This window comes from Centropristis striata, chromosome 11, assembly GCF_030273125.1.
Source record: "Centropristis striata isolate RG_2023a ecotype Rhode Island chromosome 11, C.striata_1.0, whole genome shotgun sequence".
Taxonomy (NCBI): domain Eukaryota; kingdom Metazoa; phylum Chordata; class Actinopteri; order Perciformes; family Serranidae; genus Centropristis; species Centropristis striata.
The window spans coordinates 21620786-21644629 of record NC_081527.1 but is presented as its reverse complement, the minus strand read 5'-3'; the positions used below and the strand labels follow the sequence as shown (position 1 = coordinate 21644629).

At 39.8% G+C, this 23844-nt stretch overlaps 1 protein-coding gene across 1 annotated transcript; it reads left to right on the top strand.

The window, feature by feature from the left end:
* The first annotated feature begins 144 nt into the window (after positions 1–144).
* Positions 145–23844, top strand: LOC131980481 (cytochrome P450 7B1). Its single transcript, XM_059344727.1, has 6 exons — positions 145–571; positions 15646–15782; positions 15852–16463; positions 16647–16853; positions 19021–19199; positions 19587–23844. Exons 1-6 carry the CDS (start codon positions 495–497, stop codon positions 19878–19880), a joined length of 1506 nt encoding a protein of 501 aa, XP_059200710.1. The 5' UTR covers positions 145–494; the 3' UTR covers positions 19881–23844.

Genomic DNA, 23844 nt, shown 5'->3' with positions numbered 1-23844 from the left:
TTAAGTAACATGTTTTGTTACTTTTATATTGTATATATATTAATCTATTTTATATATCTCCGTATATGAACAGTTTTACTGTGTATTCTCGATAAATAAAGTGTATTATGTTAGTATTATTTAAACATTTTGAACAGCTGAAAAACTTTTTTGTACATTTTTCTGATTTTTTCTTAAACTTTCACTCATATTTTATCATCATCTGTCTTCTGACTGATTACTCGTTTCAATGTTTTTTTTGTAAACTCAATGAATAATAATTATAATAATATATTATTATTATTATTATTGTTATTTTTAATGTTGTTGCATAACGTTTTGCAGCTGCAGAAGAGAAACCCAAGAAACCTCCAACTGAGCAGCTGGGATTTTATTTTGAAGGTGTTATCCGGATGCAGCGTGTGTTCACGTATGTGTGTGTGTGTGTGTGTGTATATGTATGTGTGTGAGTCTCGGTGTCTTGGTGGAGGGTCGGACACAAACAGAAAGGAAAGATGTCCCCGCCGCTGCTGCTGCTGCTGCTGCTCGGCCTGCTGACTCTGCTGCTCTGCGTCTTCCGCAGCAGGCACAGGTCAGAACTTTACTGTCACTCAAACCAATTCTGCTTTAAACATGTAACTTTGTTATGTTGTAATGTTGTGATGTCGTAATGTTTCCTGTAAAGTCTGTGAGTCGAACGTGCAGCAGCTTCATCGTTTTTCTCTCCAGCTGATCACAGAAACATGTTTTTATATAATTAACAAGAACTAAAGACCTAAAACCTTAAAAATTAAAAAAACTAAAAACTATTTTGGGGATCTTTAGTAAATAACTTAAAACATAATCTCTTTCCAAAAACCTAAAAATATATAAAATCCAATAAAGTATTGAAAACTCCCAAAATAAATCTTTATAGAGCTTTTTTAAATGTATTAATACATTTAAAACTTAAATAACTTTAAAAAAAAATTCAAAGAAAACAATGTGAACTAAAAATGTTAATCAGAATTAGTTAAAGGCATAAAAAAAGTAAATAAAGTAAAACAAAATCACTTTAAACTGTAAAAGCGAAACGCTTTTTACAATATATGAAGGCACTGAGGTCCCTAAACAGGCTTTGAATCACATAAATCTGTGGTATCAGTGGAAAGCTGAGACTCTAACTGATTCATTGAGCCCAATGTTCTTCATGTGTGATGATGTTAGTGAGTGAAACTTCAGCTCAGTGTATAGAATGAGCTGCTGTGACCTCTAGAATAATCACAGCCTCATTAAACTTTACAACCATAAACTAGAGACCTAGCATCCAGAGGATGTGCAGCTTTCCTAGGTGTATTGATAATAAGAGGGTTTCTCAGCAGTTTGAAGAACAGAAGTGCTCGTCATCTAATCGCTGAAAATACAGAAATCTCCAAACTGACAAAGTTTTTGAACCCAAATCACAGCATGGATTCTCCTATGTTGTTCCAAAGGTCTTGATATATTGATGTGATATTCTGGATTTTTTTCTGACCATTTTTATCCATTCTCCATATGAATAAAATTTTACTATTGAGCACCAAATGTGTGTAACAAATGGTATCAACCCCAAAAATTGCTGCAACAACTTATGGGACACAGTTGAACATGGAAATGTGCTTCAAAGGGACATATATTAATGTTATGAACCCTTATACAACTGAATAGGTTTCAAAAAATAAATAATTAAACTAGACTAGAAAAATTTCCTCTGGGGAAATTCTGAAAGGGCCACGGGGGCTACTGCCGGTGTGTGTGCACTATGATGAGATTCTTCAGAGATTTCAAAACAATTAATACTAGTAATGTTATGATACAATGATCAAGTATTTATTTATACAGCAACCTATGCCCTTTAACCTCAAAATGTGTGTGTGTGTGTGTATGTGTGTGAAACATGTGTATCTGGAGGAGTGTGCACGCTTACACGTGCATGTGTGTGTGCGTACGTGTATGTGTAACTGTAATCACATCAAAGGATCAAAGGCAATCAGAGCAGAGCAATCAACAGAATTAACTGCAGCTGTCAAATGTTCCGCTACAGTGACAGCAGCCAGAGGTGGACAGACTGGAATTTCTGTCCGCGAACAAAAAGCATTTTTGGCAAAACCATAATACCTATCATTGATCCAACTTCACTTTGAGTGTCCTGGGTTCTTCCTGAACAGCTACATATTTTTGTGAAGAAAAATTAAGAAATAGCTTTGTAAGAGCGATCTGAAAAACTGTTAAATATGCTTTTCTACAGAAATCTTCCTGCGTTTTTAATATGGGAGCCAATGGGGCTTTTAATGCGTGTTGGTGGCGCATCTGTGCGTCCTACGCCCAAACTATAACTCTGACAGCTTTACCAGAGGATTTTGAGTGAGAAGACAAATTTTCCTACGTTTCTATGTATAAATTATTTCTGTAGAGTGGAATTTGCGGCCTGGAGCGCAGTTTTCAAATTTATTTTTTGACAATTTTTTCTCTCCCTCTACACTCTGGCAATGATGTCACACACTGTGACACGAACATTCCATGCAATACACACCCATTATAATCTCAGAATTTCTCCAAAAATGATCATCTATGGAAGAATTATCCTATCTTTATTCAAGAGCGTAGATTTTCAGTTTGAGAGCATAATTTGTCTTTCTCGTGCTCAGATTTGTTCTCCTCATGCTCACATTTTGCGCTCGCACTCTGATTTCTGCTGCTTTCTTTCAAAATGTGTGCCTGCACTTAAAAACCACGTGCTAGTGCTCACATTTCTTCTTCTTGGACACAAACATTTCGCTCGCACTCAAATATGTCCTGTGCGCGCACAAATCTAAAGTCTACGCGCTCAGATCTCAGCTCTGCGCTCTCAAAACTTTTGTGCTCGGACTCAGAACACGCACGTCCTCTCAGGTTGAGGTGTCTGCTCAGACTGAACGATGTCCCGCCCTGCGCTTAAAATAATGTGTTTCACCAGCCAATAGGGAGACAGATAGGTTGTGGCCCCGTCTTAGGTGCATTCCCTCACCCTTTTGAGCGCTCCGGAGGGGCAGGTATATGGTCTGTTTGTAAAACTGCTTCTCTCTTAAAATACACCAATTTACCATATAAGCCAGCTATTTGAATCGTCACCTATTTAAGACGCAGCATATTTATGTAGAAATAATCTTAAGTAGTCCTAAAAGAGTTATCGTAGTTTAGATTATATATATATATATATATATATATATTATTATTATTTGTATGTATGTATATATATATATATATATATATATATATATATTTATTTATTTTTTTAAGCAGTACAGCAGTGTTACGATAGTCCAGTGGTGAAGTACACTCTCATCTGTTGCATTTTAAACCATGGGTCGCCGGTTCGCCTCCCATCCGCCACATTCTTGCTGCATGTGTTATTATGATTTAAAATTTTAATTGATAAATTAATGTAACAGTAATACAATCCGTGTAACCAGCTGATTCTCTTATTGAAACGTTTAACAAGAGATGATGGGTAAATAGACTTGGCTACGTGATTAAAAAGGTATACTGAAAAATACACTATGATGATGATAATGATTTGAGGATAACATTGGTGCGTGTAATGCAGTGTATCACCATCCTATTTACGCGGTCAAAGCCAGGGGGCGCATAATTAGGCTAATGTTGGTAATGCTTTCACAAGAAGAAGACTTTGAGCAGGATTCGGAGCGCGGCAGCGAATGAATGGGAGACGAGATGGATGGCCAAAGACCTCAAGTAAGTTCATTGCTAAATGTTGCTACAACTCAAAACACATCGATCATATACAGTAGTTTCAATAACAGTACCGTAATTATTTTGACACTCGTACTTATCAACATATATAGCGGGCCTTCATTGTAACATGTACAACGAAAGTACAATAATTGGCAACGTATGATCGTACCAGCGGCAGGTAGGCACACATAATGATGCGCGAGCTGAAGGGAATCCCCGCTGAAGTCACTTCATTCATAATGAGTTGCTGTCCCGAGTGCCAACAAAGGCCCGCTATATATGTTGATAAGTACGAGTGTCAAAATGATTACTGTACTGTTATTGAAACTACTGTATATGATCGATGTGTTTTGAGTTGTAGCAACATTTAGCAATGAACTTACTTGAGGTCTTTGGCCATCCATCTCGTCTCCCATTCATTCGCTGCCGCGCTCCGAATCCTGCTCAAAGTCTTCTTCTTGTGAAAGCATTACCAACATTAGCCTAATTATGCGCCCCCTGGCTTTGACCGCGTAAATAGGACGGTGATACACTGCATTACACGCACCACTGTTATCCTCAAATCATTATCATCATCATAGTGTATTTTTCATTATACCTTTTTAATCACGTAGCCAAGTCTATTTACCCATCATCTCTTGTTAAACGTTTCAATAAGAGAATCAGCTGGTTACACGGATTGTATTACTGTTACATTAATTTATCAATTAAAATTTTAAATCATAATAACACATGCAGCAAGAGTGTGGCGGATGGGATGCGAACCGGCAACTCATGGTTTAAAATGAAACAGATGAGAGTGTACTTCACCACTGGACTATCGTAACACTGCTGTACTAATCGAAAATATATATATATATATATACATTGAAATAATAATAAAAAAAAAATATATATATATATATATAATCTAAACTACGATAACTCTTTTTAGGACTACTTAAAATTAATTCTACATAAATATGCTGCGTCTTAAATAGGTGACGATTCAAATAGCTGGCTAATATGGTAAATTGGTGTATTTTAAGAGAGAAGCAGTTTTACAAACAGACCATATACCCGCCCCTCCGGAGCGCTCAAAAGGGCGAGGGAACGCACCTAAGACGGGGCCACAACCTATCTGTCTCCCTATTGGCTGGTGAAACGCATTATTTTAAGCGCAGGGCGGGACATCGTTCAGTCTGAGCAGACACCTCAACCTGAGAGGACGTGCGTGTTCTGAGTCCGAGCACAAAAGTTTTGAGAGCGCAGAGTTGAGATCTGAGCGCGTAGACTTTAGATTTGAGCGCGCACAGGACATATTTGAGTGCGAGCGAAATGTTTGTGTCCAAGAATAAGAAATGTGAGCACAAGCATATGGTTTTTAAGTGCAGGCACACATTTTGAAAGAAAGCAGCAGAAATCTGAGTGCGAGCGCAAAATGTGAGCTAGAGGAGAACAAATCTGAGCACGAGAAAGACAAATTATGCTCTCAAACTGAAAATCTACGCTCTTGAATAAAGATAGGATAATTCTTCCATAATCATAGTCATTGAACAGGGATTGATAAAAAACTATAAAAACTAAAAAGTTTAAATGGAGTCTCTAGGTGAAATTATGCCGGAGAAGTAGACGTTTGAAAATCTCCAATTATTGTTCTTTTTTACTCATATTTTTGGCCGTCCCATTCACTTCATTTTGGGCAGTTTTTTGCAAAAAAAAAATCGTATTCTCTAGATTAAAGTAATAGCACACCGATCCCAATCAAACCGCACGTTTTGATATATAATTTGTCTAGTAGCGGGACGAAATTGTGTCCGGAAGAGGAAGAAGAAAAAATCCACAGTATAACAATATTATTATATACAATATTGCCCCGAGCACTGGTGCAATTGCCCCGTGGCCCTAATTAATTAGATATTTTTGACCAGAACAACTTGACACACAGTGCTCAGCTGCATCTCAATTAATATCCAGGTTCACAGCTTTCAGATAATGTTCGCTTCTATGTGGCATTTATGTTGACCTGCTATCTCCCCCTAAACATCCACTGCCCACAACCACAAATTCTCAAAAAAAGGACCCCAAATAGTAACTGGTTAATAATGAATCAGTGTTCTAAATTGCTAGTTTAGTAACTATCTCAGAGTGATTTAGGTGAACTGGCTCTTTTCTGCGTTTTACAGAGTAGTACCCCAACTCCAGGTGACTTAGAGAAAATCAAGTCATATCATTTATTATAATTAATAATTCTTTCTGATATTTATTAATAATTCTGAAATACACTTTGGAACCGTGAGACCCACACAAATGAGGTTCATTCTTACATATTTGATTTCCCCATGTATCATTTATTTGTAATCTTATGTTGCCAACACAAACAAACAGTGAATCTGATTGATTGGTATATTAACTCTAAAGACAGAGGTCAGGAGATATCTGAAAAGGACAGAAATATTATTTGGGATAATATTTTAATAATGATTAAAACTACCAATTGAAGGTCCTGGAGGTAATTCTGTTTTAAGAGAATAATTAGTTTCTTTATCGATCCAGAAGGGATCTTTGTACAGAGTGTTCCCGGTCAGAATGACCTGAACTTTCATCCACAGTTTGTAAGGAGATCACAGAAAAATGAGACAAACTGTCGTCTGATCTTTCATGATTAATCAATTTTGTCGTCCAACATTTTAATGACTTCATTAAAATTCAACCAGTTGCTCACTTTTTTTTTGTACTTTGACAAAATTAACAAAATTAATCAACTGATTTATTCACGCCCATGTTTACATTAATATCCAAAATATAAAAAGGGTTTTTTTCATCTTCTTCCTGCATTTTTGTAAGTTTATGTGAATTATTCTTCTTCGGTTAAATAAACTTGTTAACTTAATAATTATAATCAAATTACCATATTCATATTAAGTAGTGGTTGAAGGAATTTGGAATTATTTTCAAGGAATAGACTGACATACCGTTTGTGGTGTACAACATTAAATGGACAGCATGTTTATTCCAAAAAAGTATTTATTCTGCATTTAACCCTAATTGAACACACCATGCAAGGAGGTGTGGGCAGCACATTACTGATTGCCCAGGGACCTGTGCATGAAGGGTGTTAGAGAGAAAGTGTTAGAGATGGTTGGATCACAGCAGCACATTGCTCTGGAGAAAGAGTCGTAAAACCATAAAGCAGTCTGGGGAGTAGGCTGCAGAGGAGGAGGGTAGCGATAATGGCCCCTTATGTATCAAACGAGCGTACGACAGAAAGTGATCGTAAAGTGGGTGCTCGATTATTTCTATGCAAGGCTCAGCGTTAATCAATTTGGACGTGAGCGGTGGGCTAGATCAAATCTCACGTCTGGTCTCTGCTTGTGAACGCAAATTTGAGTAAGCATGAAGTCCACACGTCTGAGATGGAGAACTGATCTTAAACTATTGTATCGATGCCTGGAGCTGATAAAACTCTGCAGTGTTTTGTTTTTTAATGGTGACAAACCAAAGCATGTTTAGGCTACATAATTTATCATTAAAACATCATTTAAAATAAATACACTCTACGACCGTGAAATTCCTTAAACAGAATACTAGCCGAGGCTATTAAATGTTGTTGTCTTCTGCTATTTAATGTTTACCGTTATCTGGCTTGGACAGTGGAGCGTCAACTTCTCCTTCACCACCAGTGTTGCCCAGATAGAAACATTTCCAATCAGCGCTGCCACACACAACTCTGTCTGGGACAGAATTCTGACTAAATTTAAAGAAGTAAATAATATCTCTCCATCATAACAATAGCAATATTATTACAATATAATAATATTAATCTGGATATTATATAGGCTATATGGCCTTAATATATCACAACGTATAAATGAAATATTCCAACCTCACTGGGAGTTGAATAATCCATTGCTACTCTGCTGACAGCGGCACTGATGTCCATCCTTTTCACTTTTTATGCTGCCAAACAAAACCAGTTTTCTCTCTCTATTTGGCCGTATTGCGAGCCATCTGAATCGGGTAGTGCGTGGTATTAAAATTACGCTTGTTTCGATCCGCCACATTTACCAGCAGCCGATCCTTCTTGCACTGTGATTGGCGAGATACAAACGTTTAATAAATCCCACGTGAACCCTGTCGTAAGACGAAACATACGCTCAGATCTGCGCTCGTTTCTATGCTTGTTTGATAAATGAGGGCAATAGTCCTCCAGAGAGAGAGAGAGAGAGAGAGAATAACTCTTTACAAAAACCTAAAAATATATATTTTTTGAATCCAACAAACTTTTGAAAAGAGATGGTAAAAATGGCCGAAACATTAGTAGGCGGGTGCATATATGAAAAAAAACACCTAACCCTAAAAAATTCTAACAAAAGATTTCTCTGCTGTTTTTTGTAGTATTAGAGTTTACCAAAATCTGACCACTAAAAGGTGTCATTTTCAAGATGGGCAGGAAGCCACCAACACCAGGCAAAGCCATATGAGAAAGGAGAAATATGCAATTACTTAAGGGAAATTGTACATATTTTTCACATAAATATGCTTGTAACCAATTGCTTTAATATATATTTGTACTTGTTATCGCTTATCTATCATGCAAATATTAGGGATGCACGATACTGGATTTTTTGCCAATATCTGATATGCCGATTATTTACAACTCATTCAGCAGATTACCAATACAGATATTTTTTCCCGCACAACTAATTGCAGAGATTTTCATCTCTCTTCTGTAGTGGAATTAGCATACAGTATTATGCTGCATACTCTTCTCACATTCGTTTAATATCCATTCGTGTGCAAACAAGGAATTGACAATTGCTTTCAAACAAAATAAAAAAAGATACACCCTACTTAAAACTTGGATGATGCTCTCCCTGAGATAATCAGAACAATACCCACAATCAGGGCAAATTTGGCCAATTTCAAAATTGACATAATAAGTAAACATGACCTATGTTCACTGGGAACATGTGAAAAGTGCAACTGTACAGCAATTAACCCCAAATTGAATAAAAACATTTACTCTTTGACTGTAAATGTGCTTAAATTAGTCAGCTACATGTACCTTACAGACTGCTGGTTAAATTCAAATTTAACTTGAAACAGGAGCCCAATATGTGACTACTCAATCTGCACTGTGCAAACAAAATCACAAAAAGTACAAAAAATATAAGCAGCTTCAGTCCCTAATCAGAACATAATCAGTATACACTGCACAATTATATGAGCTACAAACAAGGTGCAACAGAGGGGTGATGTGCAAACAATAAAACATTTCAAACATATTTTCACCAGCTTCACTTCTCAGTTCACAGCCTCTTTTTAAAGTCCAATGAACAAGGCTGAAAGACTGACAGACATATATAGGCCTTGCCTATAAGTCCAGTGTGAGAGGCAGGTATTTTGGACCAAAATTAACATCTCTGCCTTTTCGCAATCTATGCGGTTTCTCTTCTTGTCTATGACATGGGCGACAGCATTGAACAGCCGTTCGCTTTCAACACTAGTGCTGGGCACACTGAGGTACTTGCATTTTACACGGGCAAGAGCTGGAAAGCGAGCCTGGTTAGACTTCCAGTACTCCAAAGGACTGGCAGCTTGGGGAATGGTGGCTTCACCCAGTTATATATGTACTTACAAAAAACAACAACAAACCACAAAAAATACAAAACAGGAGCATATTAAAATTTCCATGTAAGCACTAACAGCACTTATTCAGCCTTGGACCCGTTTTCATTTATAAAATTCTTATTCTTATGTATTTAATGTTAAGCAGTAGGTGCATGAACTCATGATAGAACTAGTGACTTCGTCCAGTAACTGTTTTTAGAAGACGCTTTAATTTGCATTTTTTGAATAGTGCTATACAAATAACATTTATTTATTATTATTACTATTCACCTGTGATGCTGTCTCGCTTGTGGATGCATGTTCCGGGAAGACATTCTCCTCTATGATTTCGTCATACATGTCCAGCAGTGTTCCAGTTCGGGCCTTCTTTGCTGGTTGATCTCCTGTACTGGCCTCCCTGTGCTCACCATCATCGCTGATGCTGCTGGCCATTTCATTGACAGCATTCAGTAGCAAGTTGCACGCTCCTTCCTTCATATCTGTGTCAAAATAACAATCTTTGTAGCGTGCATCATGCATGGTTGCAATGGAATAAAGAGCTTCGCTTTGCACACCATTAAAGCGAGTACGGACAGCTTCCAGTAGGGTTCTTTTGGCAGTTTGTACACCGCTGTCTGCTAAGCAGCCGTGTCAGCGGCACCACCGCTGGGATGACATCTGCAGCAGAGGCCTGTGCAAAACTGACTCAAAGGGGGCGAGTAGGGTGATCATATTTTCAAGAATTCCCCATTGATTTGCCGTCAGTGTCACTGGGAGATAAAAATCAGCCACATAAGCACCCAAAGCCCCCTTCTGCTCCACCAGGCTCTGCATCATTTAGAAAGTTGAATTCCATCTGGTGGACACGTCTTGTTGTAGCCTTTTAATGGGCATCCCCAAGCTCATTCTGTACATCTTCAAGTCGACTGCATGCAAGGTGTGAATGTTTAAAGTGTCTGATTATTTTCTTTCCCACTGCCACAACATCTGCAATGCTGCACTGAGACAACACACCTTCATTTACTGCAAGCTGTGCGCCATGCACATGTTGCGTGCGTTGTCTCTCACCACTACATGCACTTTCTCCTTTTGGATTTTCCACTTGCCAAACATGCCCTCAAAAGCAGTTGCGATTGCAGCTGCAGTGTGAGATCCTCGACACTCTTGTGAATGAAGGACTGCCTTTTTAAGTTCAAAGTTTTGGTCTATCCATTGTGACGTGAGGCTGAGCATGCTAACAGGGCTAACACTTGACGTCCAAATGTCTGTGGTAAAACTCTCCCAAGTGACATCGGCAACAAGCTTCTCGATGTTTTTGTAAATCACCGCTTGCAACTCGGGTAACGCCACATCAGAAAAATACCTCTGGCTAGGGTAGCGAGGTTGTGTAGCGAGGCTCAACATAGTTAATAAATCAGCAGAATCCGTCTTAAACAAATGAAAACGGCTGGTTGTCCAGAGCAATTCACTGCATCAGTTTATGTGTCATGCCTTTTGCCCTCAGATGGTCGCGGAGAAGGGACTGCTGGTGAGGTTTTTTTCCGCTGCCAGTTACATGTTGTTTCTACTTTTCCTTGTTTCCTACCACAAACTCGTCGTAACGGTCGAGGTGATGGCTCTTGATGTGGTTAATTAAGTTTATAGTGTCGAAAGACTTTGTCTTTGCTCCTCCTCGCATCACAGACGCTGAGCAGTCATTGCAAATAGCAATTTTGCTTCGATTTCAATCAAACAATTTTCGACACTTTGAAAAACCTCCACACCACGGACATTTTGGCTTCTCTCCTTCTTTCTCATGCCGCAGGTAGATGCACATGACATCATCATGTTGCGCACGCAATCTTCGCACCGGGTTTATTGCGCCGAGATTGTGCATTTAATCAAGTAAGCAGCAGCCCATTATTTAATCGGTTTATTATATTGGCGTGTTGGCCAATTCATTTTTAAGCCAATATCAGCCAATACCAATAACGTGCCAATAATATCGTGCATCCCTTGCAGATATGCTAATTAGAATATTACATGACCAAAACATGTATCAGGCACCAGCTTTCTGGTTAAGGAGGAATACAAATAGTCAGGGGGCCCTAGGACCAGACATTTTTTCCACATGCTCTCTATCTCCTTAGGTTTCAATTTTTGATGGGAGCCACTTCATCAAGATTGCGGATCGGAGATGGCAGCCTTATAAAATCTATGATTTTTCAGAATATACGTATGTACTGTATAAGACCTATATTAGTATATCTCCTAACGCTTAGGAACTGAGTTGGAAATTACGTAAATACATGGCCGAAATGAACATATCTATTTGGTCAAATAATCATCTATTAATATTCTTAAGAGCTTGAATGGATTCCTTGACCCAAAAAATGTAGATTTTGACACCAAGATTGACCTTCCAAGTGGCTTGGAAGATACATTTTGTTCTCATAGATTTTATATGGCTGCCATCTCCGATTGGCAGTCTTGATGAAGTGGCTCCCATCAAAAATTGAAACTTGGTGATGGAGAGCATGTGGAAAAAATGTGTAGCTTTTCCCCGGCGTGTCCCAATTATTTAGCTCAGCCTCCTGACTAAAAGGAGTAATGGTCATTTTAAAGACCTGGAGATTTTGAAAATGAGTCAAAAATTGGCAAACTATTAGTCTGATACTACTGTAAACCACTGAGAAACCTTTTGTTAGATTTTTTTTAGGGATAAACCATATGATGGGTGCAGCTTCTGAACACAGTAAACTGACTGTTTCTGTTTTATCTACCAAACAATAAGTGAAGCAGCAGCAGCAGCACGTCTCTCAGCGGAAACACATTCCTTCACACATACACACACATACACACACACACACACACACATGCACAGCCTGAAACAGGAGAACAGCAGCATGTCTCTGTTACATGTCGGCTCTTGTTTACTGACCCAGCTGCAGAAACCTTCAATGTGTTCCTGCCCCAGGTCACATTAAACAACACTGAGCGTCTCTCTAAGATTAATCAGTTATATATCAGTAATCAGAGATCAGAAAAGATGCTTATGATTAATAAAGTGTGAAGTTTTATGAGAACAGAGGATGTGTGTGTGTGTGTGTGTGAGAGAGAGAGAGAGAGAGAGAGAGAGTCAGTCAGTTGTCAGATGTCCCATTAAATCTGTAAATTATTATATTAAAATTAAAGACATTATAGATTTTTCACAATGTTATTCAAGTGCTTAATGAGCTTAGTTTAGTTTCACAATAAGGCCCCGTCCCTAACTTATTACTAAGATTGAATTACTTCACTTTGCAACAAGTACTCGTTCTCCTGGGTTTCCTGTTGCAACACAGTTACCTCCCTGGCTTTTATTCTTCTAAACTATTTAGTATAGTTACTTTGTTGAGCTTTTATTTTGAAGGATGAGGGTGAATAGTTCAGCATTAGGAAGGTTATTTTATGGAGAGTGCACCTAACAACAAAATATTGCTGTCTAATCGAAAATATAAGGCTCTCCTGAACGTGTTGATGTAGATTTCATGTCTATGGTTAAACAAATGTGAGCTACATTGTAGGTTAGAAAACTGTCTTTTTCTGGTTCTTCTAGAAATGTTTGGTCCCAGTTAACATTAGACTCTATGGGACAGTTGGATGGAGTTGCTGTCACATTGAGGCGCGCTGAGACAAATCTGTAAGTCCAACTGATTCCAGAGTTGGTTGTCTGCGACCGGCACAGATTTTTATACAATCTGGTCTAGAAATGATTTATAAAGAGGGAAAGTTTTGGGAAGGCAGACAGGTTGTTTGAAAAGATTTCAGATGATTTCCCGGCCTCTCTCCACTCTGACTGTGACATCATCCACTCTAGCTCTGAACATTCCATTCAATACACACCCATTATAAACTCTGAAAAAATCACAAAACTTAAACAAGTGTGACCTGCTCCATCGAAATCAGTCACATTGACCCCGAAACACATTTTGAGATTTGGATATGCCTGTAAAGAGGAGACTCTTAGCTTCATGTCAATACCAACATTATGTTTCTACGCCAAATATTCCATGAGATATGCTCATCCAAAGTTCGACTGTTATCAAAAGTTAGTTTTGAGAAAAAGGGCTTTAAAGAAAATTATACAGATTCCGCCATGTTACACAGGGATTAAAACACATTTATTAAGACTAGAGTCCAAATGAACACAATATTTTTGGGTCAAAGGTGATACCCCACATCTGTATGTGTAGTCTACTCATACTGTCACACATGCACATGCACATGATCACGTGCACGTGACCTCGTGCACAAGCACATACACAACACAGTACAGGCCTAGAAGCTCATGTAGATAAGTATCCAAAACATATGGAATACAATAATGATAAAATATGAACAAATATACTGTACATATGATGTAATACTATTTAATTTTAATAATATAGTAATACTTTAAAAATATTTATATAAAGAATATTTATAAAATATTAAATAGTGAGCCACATGCACACATGTACTTACACTTACTTACAAGTGCATATCCATACAATTAAAAATATAGATACAGACAATGGCCCTTTTAATATAATAATACAGAATATATTTTATATTATTTAATATTTATTTATTATTATTTCATAATTAAACTGTCACATGCATCAAGGAAGTAGGCAGTCCTGGTGTTGCTGCTTCTCACACTGCATCCTCTGATAGAGTCGTATGGAGCTTCACAAGATGGACCAAATGTTTTCATCTACAAAATAAGATAGCATTAATAAAAAATGCAGTCATCATCACAAACCTTTTGGGCTGGCTAAATCATATTGAATCATTGTTGAATGAGGCCTGATCATTTCTGTATTATTGCTTCAATATGATCAGTGTATTCACTGACACTAACATATTCACCATACAGTTTATGATTCACCATATCAGATCTTTTAAACAATACTTTTACTATATATTAACCATACTTTAGGCTGTTTATTTTGTTATAGCCTAAAGATCTCCTCACCTTTGTGTATCACAGCAAACCTGTCTCCTACAAATTATGTTTGTATATTACTGTTTAATAATTAGCCTCAGTTGTGTGGTGATAAGGTAATTACTGCCTGGATTATGTACAGAAACAACAATTTTTTGAATGAGTAAAACACTGATTTTCCTCATTATGTTAATAAATGTAATGTATAGGAGACAGTAGACACCTGAGACACACACCTGACACACCCACACCTGGGTTAACGTTACACACAGTGTAGTGTGATTATCAAGCATTATTAGCTGCTTTCTTAGCCTGCTCTATTGATTTTATTAGCCCTTACTAACAGAGAAAAAGAGGATAAGGTAGATAAACTATAAGTACTTACCATCAGTCATCTCTTTAACTAGGTCGCGTCTTCTCACGTCTCCTCCGGTGAACAGCAGCTAGCAGGCACCGCTGTTGTGAAGTTTGCGGCTCCACTTGTACTCCCGAGCTGTCGCAGTCTCTTTAACATTGTCCTCCTTTAGATAACTACAGTCAGAGACATCGTATGCTACCATCGGCTCATCCATCAGTGCAATATCTTCCTTCTCTTCTTCCTCCAACTCAATCTCTCCGTCATTATCTTGGCTAACGTTAGCCGGACCGTCCGCGTCCTAGTCGGAGGTCCCGCTGTCTCTCTCTCCTCTCGTCTCCTCACCTACTGGTGCAGTGAAATAGTCCGTAATTAACTCTGTCCAGTTATCAACACATGTAGCACCTCTATCTCTGATTAAATTGAAAAGTTTTGCAATGTTCTCCTCACATTTTTCCATCTAGTTAAGCCAGCGATCTTCACCACTATCTGAACCATGTCATCCAGCCTGTCTGTGTGCCGCGAAAAACTTTCTGACAACGTCACGTTTAAGAGCTTAAAAACTATACTTATCATTTGAATTTCATATTAATGTTGACATTGTCTTAAAGCTGAGACTTTATTTATTCAGAAACGCATAAAACCCCAAAACAGCCCAAAATCACTTTTTTCATGTTCAAACGTGTTTTTACAAGAACTGGCGGTTGCGACTTCCAACTCATTTCGATGGAGCGCGTCACAAGTGATCAAAATACCCATTCGGCCCAATAAAGGTCGGAGTCTTGTGACCCATTTAAAGTTTAAATAACTTCTCTATTTCTGCACCACAAGTAGTACACCAAAAATGGTGGGAAGATGAAGAATAATAAGAATGAGGAAGAGCAGATGTTGTGCCTGCATCTAATGGCACACCAAGTAATCTGTTGGGTTTCCAGATTAATCACATGCGCTAACACACCAGTTCAGTTATCTTTAATTAGATCAATGAGTGATTTAAATTAATTTCTCTTTGTTTCAGACGAAAGGGTGAACCTCCGCTCATTAATGGCTGGATTCCTTTCATTGGAAAAGCTCTGGAGTTTGGACGAGATGCTCACAAGTTTCTTGAGAAACAAAAGAAAAAGTGTGGAAACGTTTTCACCGTTCACCTAGCAGGTTGGTTGTTACTGCCTCCATATCCTTCAGATAAACAGCAGTGTTTACAGCATGTTCTCTCCCCGGCAGGTAAATACATGACCTTCATCATGGACCCGTTACTGTACCCAAACATCATCAAACACGGCAGACAGCTGGACTTCAACGAGTTCAGTGGGAAGGTTGCTCCTGTCACCTTTGACTACCCGCCCGTCAGTGAGGAGGCTTTCCCCGGGATGACGGAGCAGATCAAACGCTCCTTCAAGTTCCTCCAGGGGGAAAACTTGTCCACCCTGACAGAGAGCATGATGGGAAACCTCATGATGGTGTTTCGTCAGGACCACCTGGGCGGTCAACTGGTGGCGGACGGCGACTGGAAGATCGGCAGCATGAACAAGTTCTGTAACGCTGTCATGTTTGAGGCCACCTTACTCACCTTGTACGGCAGGCCCCGCTCCGCCGGCCGTCACAGCGGGATGGGGGCGCTGATGGAAGACTTTGCCCACTTTGACAACAAGTTTCCGCTGCTGATCGCTCAGATTCCCATCTGGCTGCTGGGGAAGACCAAGGCCATCCGCGAGAAGCTGATCAACCATTTTCTGCCGCACAGGATGTCGTGTTGGTCCGATGCGGCTCAGTTCATCACAAAACGAGTGGCGATGTTTGATCAGTTCGACACATTGAGGGACGTCCATAAAGCAGGTAGACGTTTTTAAATGAACAAAATTTTGAAATAAACTCTGATGAATTGAAAACACAGTGAAAGGGTCAAAGTTCTGTTTATATGTCCACATTGCCGTGGATACGCATTGTCCTGATGATAGGTGTCAGAACCGATGGTTGGACGTACTCACTGCGCTGACCAGACTCTTTCCCTTCTTTCAGCCCATCACTTTGCGATTTTCTGGGCGTCTGTGGGGAACACCATCCCCGCCTGCTTCTGGGCTGTCTACTACCTGGTGAGTCACCCCGAGGCTCTGCAGGTCGTCCGCCAGGAGATCCACGAGAGGCTTAGGCTCGACGGGGTCGAGTTCAGCTGCGACAGCGACGTGGCGCTCAGCAGAGAGCAGCTGGACCGGCTGGTTTATCTGGGTACGTCCTCACAGTCTAAGCTCCACTTTTCACATCTCCAACTCTGAAGTTAAACTCTACAATTCTACAATGTCATTTAGCAGACGCTTTTATCCAAATCGACGTACAAATGAGAGTTAATACAACACAAGAAAAGATGAAGTTAAAAAATATAGCAGAGTCAGAGCCGTGGTTCAGTTCGAGTCCATTAGGACATTGGAAGCATCGAGTTCAGCGTTATACTCATAGATCTTATCTGGACTGTGGAGGAGCGAGAGGAACTGACGAGACTGACTACACGCCTCTCTACACCTCAACCTGAATGACTCATGTTAGCATTAACTGGAGCATTAACTGGATGTTAGTTTTTGGCAAAAAAACATTAACAAAATGTACCTTATTTACCTCAGAAAACTGACCAGAGGCTCCTTGAAGTGTCTGTTAGTCCAACCAAACTTTGAACAAGACATTTAATGAACAAAACGTTCAAATAAACTGTCATTAAGTGAAAATACAGTGAAAGGGTCAAAGTTGTGAGACCAAACTGCTAAATGCTGGCGATTTATAGTCATTTGCATGTCAGCTGTGTACTCATCTGTGGGAGAAGCCGAGGGGGGGTGGCTCATGTGCTCAGTTCCACGCTGATTGGGATGTATCACAGAAAGGTGCGCTGAGCCTGACATAAGCACAGTTTGATACATGTGAGTTTGCGTACGTACTTTTCTAGTTTTGGGAGTGCCCCATCTTTCAGTATGAAAGCTACGCACTCTTTGATACATGAGGCCCCTGGGCTGGTTGAAGACCAGACGGATCATCTGGAGAGGCTTGGAGGTGCAGCAGGAAGACCTACCAGTAGAGAGTTGCAGTAGTCTAAACGTGATAACACGAGGGCCTGAACCAGGAGTTGTGTGGATTGCTGGGTCAGGTAGTAGGTGCTCTTATTTGTACGTCAAATTCATTCATTTAATTTATTAATACTTCTTTTTTCGAACCGAAAAATAAACAACAACGTAAACAACAACGTTGGTTAGATGCATATATACATACACATACTCACATACACACGTTATACAGATGTACATATAAACATATAGACATTTACACACATACAGTATATATAACCCTATACATTTACACACATACAGTATATATAACCCTATACATTTACACACATACAGTATATATAACCCTATACATATACACACACATTATATATAACCCTATACATAAATATAAGAACCAGTCGACTTATATACGCATTTCCTTATATCATTTTGGTCAGAAAAAAAGGGGGTAGGCTGAAGTAAAAAATACTTCTCTAGGCCTATCCCCTGGTATTCAACACTTCAAATAAGATCGTTTCTCTCTATATATCGCCACTTAATGTCAAATAAATATTTATTTTTTTCAAACAACCATAGGATATCAAACTATTTATTGGAGAATTTCTATTACTCCCGCAAAGAAAAAAACAAACAAACAAACAGCAAGAACAAAACAACACACTGAAGGCAGTTACAAGAACGTCCTCAACCAGTTTGAAACCTGTACTTATTTAGCATATCATTTTCTCATAAGCCTTTTGAATTTAACAATTGTTGTGCATGATTTCATTTCATGGCTACAGTCGTTCCATATTCACACTCCTTTACTTGTAATGCAATGATACTTAGAATTTGTCCTTATCAGAGGTGTTTTCAGCACACATATACCTGGCAGGGCATGTGTACTTACCCTGACCTGAAACAACCCCTGGATACTTTGTGGAACTTTTTGATGAATTACTTCAAACATACATTTTAAAATCAACATAGTCTCTAAATTTGAGTGTTTCCAATCTGGTGAAGAGTTGGTTTGTTGGCTGTCTGTAGTATGCGTTACAAACCATTCTTAGAGCTCTTTTCTGCACAATATATATAAGCTCCGTATTTGTTTTGTAAGTGCTTCCCCATACTTCCACACAATAGGTCAAGTAGGGGAGTATAAAAGAGCAATACAATGTATATAATGAGGCCAGACTGACAAGATGCTTAACTCTGATTAGCACTGCAATTGATTTTGATACCTTTTGACTTAATGTAGCTTATGTGTGCTTTCCAATTTAATTTATCATCAATTATAACACCTAGAAACCTTACTTTGGATAAAAGCTAAATGACATTGTAGAAACACGGTCCCTGATCCACAGAGAGCGCCATCAACGAGAGCCTCCGTCTGTCCTCGGCCTCCATGAACATCCGGGTGGTGCAGGAGGACTTCAGGCTGCAGCTCAGCAGCGAGCACTCGGTGGCCGTCAGGAAGGGGGACTTCATCGCCCTGTACCCTCAGTCCATGCACATGGACCCCGAGATCTACGAGGACCCGCAGGTACCACCGGAAACAGTTTCTACATTCATTCATTTAAATTGAAAGGACATTGAATAAACAAATGAATGTATCGTAATATATTTAAGTGCTTTGATCAGATGAAAGACTTCAGAGAGTTCAGAGAGAAGAACGCATTATAATTCAATAATTTGTCCATTAATTGCAATATTTTGGGTGCCCACCTTAAATTTTTACTTGAATTGAAGACTTAAAAGAACAAACAAATGAGGATCCTGAAATGTCTTGTGAATAATTTTATGAATCTGATGTTAAATATCTTAATAAAATCTCATTAATGAGCAGCTGAGTGTTTAATTTAAACTCCCTGAACCTAAACCAGCAGTCATGTGACTGTCTCATTAACAAACCTTCCCTTGTGTCTGTCAGTCGTTCCGGTTCGACCGCTACATCCAGTGCGGCGGACTGAAGACGGACTTCTTCAAAGAGGGTCAGAGGCTGAAGTACTATCTGATGCCGTTCGGCTCCGGCTCCTCCATGTGTCCCGGCCGATACTTCGCCATCAATGAGATCAAACAGTTTGTGTGTCTGCTGCTGCTCTACTTCGACCTGCAGCTGGAGGCGGGGCAGCCCCGAGTCGCTCTCGACTCGAGCAGAGCCGGACTCGGCATCTTGCTGCCCGCCACCGACGTTCGCTTCCGTTACAGACTGCGAACAGTCTGACGCCAGGTCATAGATTGTGGTGACTCGACCTGAAGTGACTTGACACACACAGGACGATGTTCCATCAACCAAACAAGTGACTCGATCAACTAATTAAGTGACTTTATCAACCACACAAGTGACTCGATCAACCAGTCAAGCGACTCGATCAGCCAGACAAGTGACTCAACCTGAAGCAACTCAATAAACCACACAAGCGACTCGATCAACCACACAATCGACTCGATCAACCACACAAGAGACTTGATCAATCAGACAAGTGACTCAACCTGAAGCGACTCGATAAGCCACACAAGCAACTCGATCAACCACAAAAGCGACTCGATCAACCAGACAAGTGACTCCACCTGAAGCAACTCGATCAACCAAACATAGCTCTATTTCTGTAATTTAAGTAATCCAGTAATCTTCTCTCTGGCTCTCAACGAAGGCGGTCTCCCTTTTCTCTCCTCTCCCCTACCTTGCCTTCGCTGCTTCGCTCCTCTCATCTCGTCTGGTCTACTGTCACTACTATCATGGATTTGATCAACTGGTCTCTCAGCTCAATTGACACCATCTTCTCGACGAGAAGCCTGGGCTCGGGGGAGCCCACCTGTCCTGCCGGGACGTTCGCAGCTGGCCACACAATGGACGTGTGGGAGGTGGCGAGTCGTGTGACTGGCGGCTCTTTCCGTGGAGGACTTTAAAGATATTGACCTATTCGGAACCATGATTACAGGTCTTTTGCTGATTGGATTAGGCATTGCCCTGGTTTATCGAGGAATACAGTAAATGGTGACAGTTTTCCAAAGCCCCATAAGGCTGCCCGACCTGGGCAGAGCTGTCTGCACTCAGACTGCGACTATAAACCGCGATATTGATAATATCTTGGAGAAACTGACGGCTTTGCAAAGGCGAATGGATTCGGAGACCAGAATTGGACAAGGAGAGTGGTCATGTAAATTGAATATGGCCACTCGCCCAAAGCCCAAACAATCCCAATCTTATCTGCTTTTGGCACCCTCAACCAGCTCTGACCTCAAGGGCGTTGCTGGAATCAACAACTCCCCTGGAAAACTCTGCAGCGAGACACTCTTCAACCCCTCCCCCACCTCCCACAGACACTTGCGGATTGTTGACTGTCTGGAACCTGACCAAGGCTGTCTCCATGGCAACTTGCTGTGTTATCGATATGACATTCTTACAAACTGAGGCACTGACTGATTGGGTTGCTAGACGAGGCGACTCCCCAGGCCTATACATACACACACAAACTCCTACACATATACAGATATGCAATCAATCCTCCTGCTACCCCCATAAGTTTTTTCATGTTGTAAAGTGTATTATGTGCTTATGTTGCTCCTCCCCTCTCCTCATATTATGAGGTTGGCTTGACTCGCACTGACTTGACCAGACTTGACTAAACCCAACCTGAAAGACATAGTGACACAACTCAACTGCAGCAGTATTCGTTCACCACCAGAATCATCACAGGGAGTGAAATGATTTTCAGCTTCAGATAATTAAATGCGTTCAATAATTCACATTAACGTTTTTGTTGATGGATCAGAAGCGGGACCGTCTGTGGATTCAAGTCTTCCGTGATATTTTGCTCGTTATTAACGTTGTTTTAACAGAATCACAGCAGGACCATGATATCAAACACTAAACTGAACTTTAAAGGTACACTTCAATATTTCACTTCTTTAATCACTCTTTAGTTCTTACAGATGTTACTCTTCTGCTGTTGATACGAAGGTTAAAGGAACAGTCCAACATTTCTCTGGATCTAGGACCGTTCTGGTTGTTGTCTGTAGTCTGAGGCTGCAGGTCGGCACTCAGACGCTTCAGTCACGGTGCAGTCTGGGAATCAGATTTAGCTTTTTATTGGTTTCACATCAGTGAAACATTCAAACTCAAACTCTGTTGTTGTGTAAACAGTGAGCAGAGATATCTGATGTTCCCTGGAACAGAGTCCAGCAGACTGGAAGCAGAGGGAAACTGTTAGCCTAGCTTAGCACAAAGAGTGGAAGCAGAGGGAAAGATTTAGCACAGTTCCATCAGAAAAGAAAACATCCACTGTCCAAAAACTCCAAAGCGTACATTAGCATTCTTTGCTAATCAGCAGTCTGAACATGTTGCTATGGACCCGGATGTGTTGAGGTTGTGACCCCTGACCCTGATGACTCGTGGTCCTGACCTGTGAGTCTCTCCAGATGTTTGGATTGTTCCTTTAACATTCTGACTGAACAAAACCAGGCCAGATGTTTCAATATTGAGCTAATCAGATGGCATCTTTTAGTAAACATATCCAGAGGTTGAAAATATACAGTAATGTTCAAAATAATACCAGTCCAATGTGACGAACGAGATTAATTCAGGTTTTTAGTATAATTTTTATTGCTACATGGCAAACAAGGTACCAGTAGGTGCAGTAGATTCTCAGAAAACCAACAAGACCCAGCACACTCTTAAGGCTGTGCAATTGGGCAATTAGTTGAAAGGGGTGTGTTAAAAAAAATTTAGCAGTGTCTGCCGTTTACTTTACAAACTCAAAACTATTTTGTACAAACTTTTTTATTTCTAGGATTTAGCAATCCTGTGATCACTAAACTAATATTTAGTTGTATGACCACAGTTTTTTATAACTGCTTCACATCTGTGTAGCATGGAGTCGACCAACTTGTGGCTCCTTTCAGCTGTTATTCCACTCAAAGATTCTTTAACAACATTCCACAATTCATTTACATTTCTTGGTTTTGCTTCAGAAACAGCATTTTTGATGTCACCCCACAAGTTCTCAATTGGATTAAGGTCCGGGGATTGGGCTGGCCACTCCATAACATCAATGTTGTTGGTTTAGAACCAAGATTTTGCTGGTTTACTAGTGTGTTTGGGGTCATTGTCTTCTTGAAACACCCATCTCAAGGACATGTCCTCTTCAGCATAAGGCAACATGACCTCTTCAATTATTTTGACATATGCAAACATAGTATTTTGACATATGCATATGCAATTTTGACATGATCCCTGGTATGTGATAAATAGGCCCAACACCATAGTAGGAGAAACATTCCCAGATCATGATGCTTGCACCACCATGCTTCAATGTCTTCACTGTGTACTGTGCTTGAATTCAGAGTTTGGGGGTCATCTCACAAACTCTGCGGGCCAGTTGATGTGTTCTTTGGGTAATTGTAACCTCTTTTGCACATGCCTTTTTTTTAACAGAGGGACTTTGCGGGGGATTCTTGTAAATAGATTAGCTTCACACAGACGTCTTCTAACTATGCACAGCACTTACAGGTAACTCCAGACTGTCTTTGATCATCCTGGAGCTGATCATTGCCTTAGCCTTTGCCATTCTGCTTATTCTTCGATCTATTTTGATGGTTGTCTTCCGTTTTCTGCCACGTGTCTCTGGTTTTGCTCTCCATTTTAAAGCATTGGAGATCATTTTAGCTGAACAGCCTATAATTGTTTGCACTTCTTTATAAGTTTCCCCCTCTCCAATAAATTTTTTAATCACAGTAAACTGTTCTTCTGAACAATGTCTTGAACGACCCATTATCCTCAGGCTTTCAAAGAGAAATGCATGTTCAACAAGTGCTGGCTTCATCCTTAAATAGAGGGCAACTGATTCACACCTGTTTTTCTACAAAAGTGATGACCTCACTGATTGAATCCCACACTGCTATTTTTTTTAACACACCCCTTTCGACTAATTGCCCAATTGCACAGCCTTAAGAGCGTGCATATCACGAATGCTGGGTCTTGTTGGTTTTCTGAGAATCTGCTGCACCTACTGGTACCTCGTTTGCCATGTAGCAATAATAAATATACTAAAAACCTGAATTAATCTGGTTAGTCACATTGGACTGCTATTATTTTGAACACTACTGTAAGATGTTTTAGTTTTCTTCAGAATTGTATTTTTATCGAAAATGTGATAATGTGATTTGAATAAATCATGAATAATAAA

Coding starts and splice junctions, on each gene's coding strand:
- LOC131980481 (XM_059344727.1), top strand. CDS start 495: ATGTCCCCGCCGCTGCTGCTGCTGCTGCTGCTCGGCCTGCTGACTCTG. Junction 16,464..16,646: donor GAGGGACGTCCATAAAGCAG/GTAGACGTTTTT, acceptor CCCTTCTTTCAG/CCCATCACTTTGCGATTTTC. Junction 16,854..19,020: donor GGACCGGCTGGTTTATCTGG/GTACGTCCTCAC, acceptor CCTGATCCACAG/AGAGCGCCATCAACGAGAGC.